Source organism: Archocentrus centrarchus, chromosome 7 (assembly GCF_007364275.1).
Source record: "Archocentrus centrarchus isolate MPI-CPG fArcCen1 chromosome 7, fArcCen1, whole genome shotgun sequence".
NCBI classification, from domain to species: domain Eukaryota; kingdom Metazoa; phylum Chordata; class Actinopteri; order Cichliformes; family Cichlidae; genus Archocentrus; species Archocentrus centrarchus.
The window spans coordinates 25446135-25456442 of NC_044352.1; the positions used below are offsets into that span (position 1 = coordinate 25446135).

At 40.2% G+C, this 10308-nt stretch overlaps 1 protein-coding gene across 1 annotated transcript; it reads right to left on the bottom strand.

The window, feature by feature from the left end:
- Window positions 1-5: 5 nt before the first annotated feature.
- chdh (choline dehydrogenase) lies at window positions 6-10290 on the bottom strand. The gene is made up of 11 exons (XM_030733043.1): window positions 10244-10290; window positions 9970-10084; window positions 8662-9064; window positions 8081-8311; window positions 6981-7147; window positions 6262-6413; window positions 5910-6039; window positions 5589-5723; window positions 4771-4913; window positions 2983-3085; window positions 6-2744 (listed from the first exon to the last, which is right to left on the bottom strand). The coding sequence occupies exons 3-11, from the start codon at window positions 9051-9053 to the stop codon at window positions 2326-2328; spliced, it is 1872 nt and encodes a 623-aa protein (XP_030588903.1). The 5' UTR covers window positions 9054-9064; window positions 9970-10084; window positions 10244-10290; the 3' UTR covers window positions 6-2325.
- Between the last annotated feature and the right edge of the window lie 18 nt (window positions 10291-10308).

Below are 10308 nucleotides of genomic sequence, written 5' to 3' on the forward strand. Positions count from 1 at the left end.
TGCAGCTTTATTTTTTTTGTACTGTTCCACTGCTTTACAAATGTCTATAAACTGACAATGATGTATAAAATCTGTACAGTGTTTGTAAAAAGAACGCAATTAACTTGAAGATCTCTGCTTTCTACCCAGTTGTTGTATGAAAATGTAAAAAAAAAAACAAAACAAAAACAAGAATAGCTCTATCTTACTTTGTAGCATAAGTACTAGTACCTTATAAATTTTGTACCAATGAAAACAAAAGCCCTGTTTTGTACATTTGAAGTTTTGCCTGGAATGACGATGAACCTGCTGATTTTTGTAACGATCACTGAATAAAGTCACGAGGACAAAGTCAGGAGGCTCCGTTTAGTGTCGGTACAAGAAAAACAACAGAAAGGCTTCGACAGATTTGAAGTTTCTCTTTATATTCCACCTTCATTAAGATACATTCATTCATGGCATTCATTTGTACAACACTGCATTATAATGTAAACAATTATTGTCACAGTGATTAAGTTTCCTATGGTGTAGTGCAAAGATTAATGAGACATAATTCTAATTTAAACTAGTGTTTTCATTATAGTTAATAACACACACTGACTCTGATTATTCAGTGAAGCAAAGTCTAAAATCTCAGCACCGCTGCGTGTCAGTTCTAGCTGGACCAAACTGAAACACACTGTAGCCACGTGCTACAAATACATGAATAAACACAATTCAGATCATAACAATCTTATAGGCACCAAGTGATATTATAGTTAGATACAAAAAAATCACAATCATGAACAGATTTGTAAAAATTCACAACACTTTCAGGGAAAAAAAAGTGGTGTACAAAAGTTAGTTTTCAAAATTGTTAGTGTATATAAAGATTAAGTGTTAAAAACAATTTTCCATGAATTACTGTTTAGGCAACTTTCAGGCTGATCTGAGCCAAAAGCTGTGAGATGTGAAATGTGAGGACTCAGTGGCAAATAGTGTGGATCACACAGAGCAACTAAACACAGTTTAACAAATGCAATGAGAGAGCATTTACGAGGACTGCTCCTTTAACTGACTGTTAAATCTAGAGGCACATGTAACGGCTTCAAGTCTGATTATAATAGTGTAGCAAACACCTTTCAGGCAGCTGGCTTTATTCTTCAAGTTTGAATCAGAGTTTGAATCAGAGTTTGGTCCAGTTTACATCAGCGCTGCACTTCCTGGGTCTCTTTGTGCTTGTTTTCCTCTGAGCCGCTAAATAAGATTGAAGTCTGTTTAGATGTAGAAGAGGAAAATGCAGCACTCACGTAAGGAAAAAAAAGCCTATTTTCAAAGAAAGTTTATTCTGTTCCTTCATCCGTGCCTGTTCAATACTATGCTGTCATGCCAACAGCGTAATGAAACTAAATATTTTCAGCACATGTTGATGCTAAAGACGTAGCTCTGGAAACTGTTAGAAAAACAGGCTCAATAATGTGAAATCTGACTGAAGTGAATGTAAATCACATTTTGGATTTTTATCACTGTCTCCTTCATGAGAAATGTGTGCAGCAAACCCACTGGGCAAAAAAAAATAAATAAATAAAATAAAAAATTATCAAACTGTTGAACCTGCAAGTTTTCAGGAAGGAAGAGGAATGTTAGAGCCATATTTTGGTGATATCTGATTTGAACAGACAAAAGAGCGTGCTGCTGAGGCTGGGCAAACTGTACAGGTTGCTCCGGCTGCTCACTGCAGCTATAAACCACATTGATGAGATATAATCACTGAAGGCTTTTTTTTTTTTTTTTGAAATGCAGAGAAGTGAAAATATATTTCCAAATCTTGAGAAAGAGAACACAAAAAAACAAACAAACATTGGTTTTACTGTGCTCAGAAACGCAGATCCCCAGAAATATAGGTTCCCTTTTTTTTCCGATCATGTAGCTGTTACACAATTTTCCACCGTCACACTACATACTGGTTTGTAAGTTCTAAGACGTACACATTTCATGCATGAGTGACTCGCTTGTAAGGCCAGACACACAGTTTTCATCACAGCCAATGATTTTGCAATCTGTTCCTCTCCAGTGAGGTTTATGAGTGTGCAGCCAGGTCAGCGTGACACTTAAAACACTGAGATTAAATTTTAGATCTAAAGTGCTAAAACTGTGTGCAAGACTGTTTATGGCCTTGAATATTTGTATGAAATTAGGTGTTAGGCCAGCAACTTTCCCACAATAATCATTCACAATATCAGCTCAGAACTAAAATGATCATTTCCTAATCAAACATACATTTAGTTATTTACTGCTATTCTTGCCTAAAAACTGACTCTGTTGAAGGATGTTTCCAACTCACAGATATGCTGTGCAACACTCTCTTCATCTCTGGCTGTCAAGTGTTGGAGGTTTGTACACAGGAACCCCAGAGTCGAAGAGTGGAGGACGACCTCTGATAACATCAGCAACCTTCTCTGCTATCATGATGGTCGGAGCATTCAGGTTTCCACTGACAACGCTGGGCATGATGGAGGCATCGACCACACGAAGCTTCTCCAGGCCCAGAACGCGTGCGCTTGAGTCAACCACTGCCATTGGGTCAGAGGGTGAGCCCATCTTGCACGTGCAGGATGGATGATAGGCAGTGTCGGCCTTTTGGCGGACAAACGCATCGATATCTGCATCTGATTGGACCTGAGGACCGGGTAGGGCTTCAGGACCCCGAAATGGGTCGAAGGCCTTCTGGGCAAAAATCTCTCTGGAGAGCTTGACACACTGCCTGAACTCCCACACGTCGATATCTGAGAGGAGGAGAGGCGATGAAATCCAGAAAACAATTAAATAATGTGCCAAAGCAATTTTGTTCTTACTCAAGATTGGTGCATGCTGCTAACATAAATACTGCAGCAATCTCAATAACCACAAACATGTCAAAATACCGTCATCATTTCAAATGGGTGCACAGATGTAAAAATGAAAAAGCTGTATTTGAAGGAAACATCAAACACAGCTAGAGCTAAAGAGGGGCACAGATCTTACCAGTGGAGAGATAGTTTGGCTGAATGATGGGGTGGTCCAGGGGGTTGGTGCTCTTCAGCTTTACCCAGCCTATACTGGTGCTCCTCATTGGTCCAACATGAACCTACAACACCAGCATTAGTAGAACTGTCAGTGGCTTACCAAACTAACAACAAAAGCACAGCTTTTGATATGATGGGTTTTTTTTAGCCTGCTAGACAATAAACAACATGTTTACTAAGTTTCAACTGGAGTTCCCACCATAAATACACCATCAGAAGGGATCATGTTTTTCTGTTGTAAAACTGACGCCACCATAATATTTGAGAAATGGGGCTGATTCCAGGAAGCAGATTTAACTAAAAACTGAGTTTGTTAATCTTGAGTTGAGAAAGAGAGTTAACTTCAACTCTGAGTCAGGCTCTGTGAACTAAACCTGCTCGCTGGCAGCAAACAAACTCAGAGTTTCTGAGTGCTGCTGCACCTGAACCAGCTGACTGACACTCTGATTCATTTCCTCATTCCTCGGTGCTGGTGTCAGAGAAGCAAACTGATGTGTCAAAGTTTATGTTTTTAACTAACACTGAAATACCAGTTAGATGTTGACTTGCTATTTTCTGTACTTTGCATGACCAGTTTTACAGCCCTTCAGTCAATATACAAAGATGGAAACCGCAGATTTATGATCACCTCAAAAAAAAAAAAAAAAAAAAAAAATTCGATGTAGTCTACATCTCTGTCACTCTTTTTTCAGTTAAATGTAAAACAGTTACTGAAGTCTGATTGTTAACACTGAGTCAGTACAACTGTGGCTGTAAGAGAGCCATCTATCACTGAAGGCTGAGATTAGATCAGATTAGAAATGCTTACACAGGGAACATTAACGAATAGTGACTTGACCTTTACCTTTGGGTCAAGGTCAAGGATGTGAACTTATCCTAGAATTTCAGCACATGCATCTATGATGTGAATTTGAACATGCTAGGTGAGATTTTTCTTGAATTAAAGGCAAAGTTAAAGTTTTTGAAGAACAGGTTGCTAGATTACATTTTTACTGAATAATCATTCAAACAATAAACAGTCATAAGCTGTAGCAAGAACACTTCTTATTTAATTAAAAAACTGACTTGAGTGTAGATCCACCCTGGGGTCTGTTTCCGATTTGTGCGAAGAAAAGGTCTGCCTTGTGTTGAGCAGGTAAATCAAACACACTGCACACTCCCACTGAACCAAATGAAGGCTTTCATAACTTAATGATTCAATTTAACATGATCATGAAACTCAGACTTGGAAAAACACAAGTCTGCCCATTCTTGTAACACATACTCTCAATGCTAATTTGCATATATGACACTTTTATTATCTCATTATTTTTTTTTAAATTACAACTCAGGCCATAAAAAGGTATAAAGGGGAACGTCTCTTGCAATGTTTTAGTAGATGACAAAGTAGAATTGTTTTTAAGCTCTTGCCAGGTGCACTTCTCTGGAAATCGAGGCCATAAATAAGGGTAAAAGGCTCCCTACATGGAAAACTCCTGGCACTGTCAGTTGAAACTGTTTTGTTTTTTTTTCCACGGAACTGCATGTGACTGTAAATGCGCCTCTGCTTCTTGTACATTACATAGATGCCTTATTTGGGTTGACAGCTGTAATTACCTTCATTGTGTACAAGATCGGGCATATACTCTGGGCTGCATCATGCCTTGGAATCTTTATTTAAACAGGCTGTTGGAAAAAAACCACTACAAAAAGCGTAAACACACAACATAATACCAACACAAAGTAGTCACTGTTTAGCCTCACTTACCTGATAAGCCTCTATTTTGGAGGCAACTCGTCCATGGTCAATGACTTGTGAGGGCAGGAAGTGAAACTGGATGTCAGGGTGTGTGACATTCGGACGACTACGAATAAATCCTCCGCTTTCCAAGTGGGCTGTTGCTCCATAACCTTGATGGAGATTGATAGGGTTGGTGAAATGTAACAGACATGCCTGTCTAATTTAAAAACAGGTGGCAGCGACTGTTTATTGAAACCAGTATCAGGAAACCATTTTTGACTATATATGTTTCTGAAGAAATGCCACTCGGGTTATGCATTTAATTTGTTTTTCAGATGGTGGAGATTTTTTCGACTACAGCAGAAGTCGTCTTGTGGTAAACCACAGTCACGGTCCGCTTCCTGCTATAATCAGGAGACAGAGTGTGAAAAATAATGTACAAAGCTCACCCAGCTTCACATTTCCTGTAATGATCAGAGTCCCCATTATTAAAACTGTAGAGATTCTTATACACGCTGTTTTAGCCCCAGCTGTACTTTAAAAACCGTATAAGGGGCAGAGCTGCAGGGTGCTACATCCCTTATACAACTCTGCCCGCTGAAAACAGTTTAATATTTAACAACTGCACAACAAATGTGTTTAATCATTAATGTGTGGAAAACATGCAGTGAATATCTGATTTAACGCTTTAAAGCTAATAAATGTATATTGACCCACACTTTTCTAAAAATGATATTTCCTGATTAGCAGGCAGGTGAGTGGAACGGCAGGTTGGCGATGTCTTCATCCAGAAAAAAGATGTTTATGCAGGGACATTAACATTAATGTGCAGGCAGCTTGGTTACCAGTAAACATGGTGAGCCACTCGAGGCCGATCTTGACCATGTGGAAAGGTTTCTGAGCTTTATACAGGGTGATAGGCTGAGTACACTGCTGCTGGACATACACCTCCAAGTGATCCTGCAGGTTATTACCAACACCTGAGAAACAAGGAAGGCAGAGTGGTGTCAACATTAAGCTTTCCAAAACTGATCTGACAGCAAGCACTGAAAAGGTGAATAGAAACAAGCCAAGAATCAGTTGGAAAACTTTCTTTTTTTTTTTGTAGTGCTTTAAGTTAAAAGCAGACTCGCAGACAGGAGCAGTACACCGTATGCACAACACACCTGGTAAGTGCTGAATCACAGGGATGCCAAGCTGTTTCAAGTCATCTGCATTTCCAATTCCAGACAGCATGAGAAGCTGAGGAGAATTGATGGCGCCTCCGCTGAGTATCACTTCCTTTTCTGCAAACACCTGAACAGAGAGCTGAAAAACTTAGAGGTCTCTGAATTGATGTAAAAGCCCAAATTCAGCCTGAGGTGAGTAAATATATTTTAAAACTGAATGAATCCTTACATTAAGCAAGAAGTAAAAATTTTAAAAAAATATATAAGTCAATGTTTTTATTTAACTTTCATTGACACGTTAATTCCCTCTATTCCATTTTTTTTATCCTTTAATATCTGTCTGCCTTACCCTTCTCTTTTGTCCATTCTGAATGTATTCCACCCCCACAGCACGGTTGCCATCAAACAGGATCTTTGTGGTCAGGCAACGCACCTCCGCCTTCAGATTGGGTCGACCCAGGGCTGGTCTCAGGTAGGCGCTGGCGGTGTTCCACCTCTTCCCTGGATACATTTATGCACTGACATGTAAACAATATTTAAAGATTGATTCAAGAAATAAACACAGCTCATACCATGTTTGCAAACTTTGTTCTGCGGCCTGAGTACTTATTTGATGTGAACTATGACAGTCTGATAATCCATTAAAATGCCAAAGTTTAAATTTTATTTTGAATAGGTTGAATAGTTTTGAAAAACTGTAGTTCTCTGAACAGTGACTCACGTTCAGAGGTTCAAAAAGTACACATACTTTGTGGTCAGCGATTGATGTCTTTGAGCAGCACATGCCAGCTGACAGCTGTGGGCTCCCTTTTGGTACTTTCCAAGATGCTAAGCTCTTCCCTTTTTTAAAGGTCTCCCTGGAATGAGGTTGGCCACAAGTGGAATACAACTCAAACAGACTGAGATCAGATGTCTGATTCTCCCACTTGAAAATATTAAAACCTTTTCATCATCAAAGGTTTGTGGTGACTTAAACTGTAGGTTTAGTATCTGTGTGTGTGTGTGTGTGTGTGGTGTGTGTGCCCCCATGATGTTATCAATTATTTTACAGCACATAGTTCCTTGAACCTTTATAAATGGTCATGTCCATCCAGCCCACGCCTTCCTGTTGATTTCCATTCATGTCATCAGTGAATGGATACCCTGCCTGCTGCCCTGCCTCAATAAAAGCCTTGTGAAGGGGGTGGTTGGTTTTCCCTCTGGACACATGTAGAGGCCCGCTGCTGCCTCGGTATCTACAATACAAAGAAAGAAACCACAACCATAACATAACATAAGTTTCCATTTTTTCAGAGGAAGTCGTGCAGCTGAGGTATGCAAGGAACATTAATTCTCTTTTAGCTGCAGCGCTGCCTTTCTGTAGACTGTTGCATATATGCATTCATCAGGTAATTGAGAAGGTTTTGTTTTTAATAACAGGTACACTTCAAATTAGGTCCTCTTAGCAGGCTAAAATATTTTCTTATTTCTGTAGCATATTATCAGCTTTACTGTATCATTCATCCTTATCACTGAGTTCATAATGTGAGAAGCAGAGAAAGAGTTACCAGTTAAATCTGACAAGGCCCATCCTCCACAAAGTGTTTCTGAAACTACTTGTGTAATGACTTTGTCTCTCCCTGTCTTTGTTTTTGTTACATTTCTTCAGTCATTGTTCTGGTTATTCCTTGAGGCTGTTCCCTTGGGGCTGCTCTGAAGAATTTCTCATGTATAGTCTCATCAAATTTGAAGTTTATTTTCATTTATTTCATTGTCTTCTATTTATCAAATGACACATGCTATGTGGTCAATTTCACAGAGAGAAGTTTATCAAATGTATCACACATCTCAGTGACTCAAATGTTCCAAAACCACAAAAGTAAACTGAACTGTGGTCTTTGTTTTACCTGAATGCACGTCCTGGTTTCTTCTAGGTTTTTCTCTGAAATTTTATAAGTGGTGATACATGTGATACTCACGTATACAGGTTCTGCAAAATAATCACTGCAGTGCTGCACATTTGCATACAAGGAAAACGGTCCCGCTACCCATTCAACATTTTAAAGGCTGGGCCAGTGGGACAGAGAAACCACACAAAAATCCACACAAAATAAAATGTTGTGAAAAAAGTAAAAAAGAAACTGCAAAAGCATCACTAAAAATACCCAGCACATGTTTGTTGTAGGCACCTGTTTTCTCCCAGCTCATGACACTGAGCTTTCCTGAAGTAAGGCAGACAATGCTCATAATCCCAGCCATCTGCGCCCTCTCTTTGCCAGCGGTTGTAATCTTCAGCGTGCCCACGGATGTACACCATCGCATTGAGTGAAGAGGACCCTCCCCAGACACGACCCCTCGGCCAGTACATCACCCGGTTGTCCATGTTGGCTTGGGGTAAAGTGTGGTAGTACCAGTTATACCTGAGTAAAAATGAAAAGAAACAGTGCACAACAACAAAATGGAACAGACATCATTCAGACTGTAACAGTTTATAAATAGTTATTATACTGGGAGTGATATCAGAATACTGGGTCATTATGTTAGGCCAATAAAGCTTCTGCATTTGTAAAAACTCTGTAATATTGTAAAGCCGTGAGATTTCAAGAACTGAGGTCACGCTGAGTAAAAACTGCTATCTACACACTGAGGCAATTTAGTGTTTAGTGTGGAACGTTAAATAGCATGCACTAAGGCAAACAAAGATGCTTTTATAAATCCACACTAAAATATTTAAAGACAAGTGAATAACAAACGAGATCAATTAATGTACTTGTCATCGCAGAGGTTGTAGGTCAGAGCAGCTGGCATGTGGATCTTCCACGAGAGCCGTAAGCTGCCCAGCCACTTGTCCTTGGGCCCAGCCTCGAGCAGCAGCACAGACTCCTGGGCATCTTCCGTGAGGCGGTTAGCAAGGACGCAACCAGCAGACCCTGCCCCAATAATGACATAGCTGTAGGATGGTGTTTCCTGATTGGCTGTAGGTGATGATTGAGCTTTCCTTTGAGAAGATGAGACAGTGAAGCATCTGTAATGGCTGGAGAAGGATAAGCAGGAAGAGAAAGGGCCAATCTTCCTGGTAAAGAAGCACCTGCTGACCCTCACAAATCTCCCAGCCGCAGCTCTTCGGGCTCCAATTTGGCCGAGTGTGGCCAAAAACAACATCCTTCTGCTCACTGGAAATCACAACACACATTTGAAGACAAATCAGAAGGAGGGAGCTTGGAAATTTCTAAAACTGACACTTCAAACTGTGATGCAGATGAGTGAAATGTGCAGCATGTGTCTGCATTTCTGCAGCTTCTTGCTAAATCTTGAAATTCTACATAAGAGAGAGTCTATAAGCTGATGTTTGAGTGCTTTGAATTTTAAAAATATAACTGCTGCCACTCCTTTTCAAACCTTCGAAGGTCTCACAGTTGTAAAATTGGCAGCAGGTAAATTAATAACTAGGAGCAACTCTGGCACTCAGGTCTTTACTAAGTTTAACTTTAATCTATCAAGTGCAACATGCTAAAGTTGCGATCTACTTTTGTCACATAAGAATCTAGTGTTTCTGAAACAGCAAGGCCCACTGCTGTCTGGCTTCAGCCTGATAAAAGTCATTAAAAGAAAGCACAAAACGATTTTGTGCACAGGAAAAGAAAATCGTGTGTTTGTGGCTGGCACACACAGGATTCTGGTTGAAGAGGCTGCAAATAAACCGTGGGGGGGTTTTGTGAAGATGTTGCTCGAGAGAACAATGTGCGTTTTTCTCAACAGGACCGAGGCAGACAGTGATATCTAGGTCACGGTCGTCATATCAGCAAACCACTCACTCAAGAGTTAGACTGAAAGCTGCCAAGAGACGCAAATGTCAGCAAGTATCGACTAATAAAGTTAATGCTGCCTAGAAGTCTCCAAGCTTTTACTAACGTTCAGACTCGACTTTTATGCCTGTCTGACTAAAACCTTGGGATGAAAAGTCAGTTTTGCAACCGCTGACATGTCAGTGTCCAGGTCCATAGGTCCAGTTACATCAGCTGTTACATTTCTGCTTGGATAGAATTCATTTTAAGATACTTTTAAATTTTCGAAATACCTTTAAACTCTATCTGGTAGCAGCACTGCTTTATAACCACTACTGGGACTGAACCTCTGCGTTTGTTTAGGTTTACTTAGGCGGCTGGTCCAAAGCTCACAGTCGTCGTCTGGACCTAATGGAGCACAGAAAGAAACGGAAAAGACTCAGTACAACTTCATACGCGACACTTCATTTAAGCTGCGCTGATGCTGGAGTGGTTTAATGGTAACACAAACAGAAACAGAATGTGATCTGGTTACTTAAGCGGCAGAATAAAGCGGACCTACTGTACCTCAGCTGTACGGGAGACCGCGGAGGGCTCAGCGTAATGGGCGGGGCTTAGCGTCGTATTTAGGT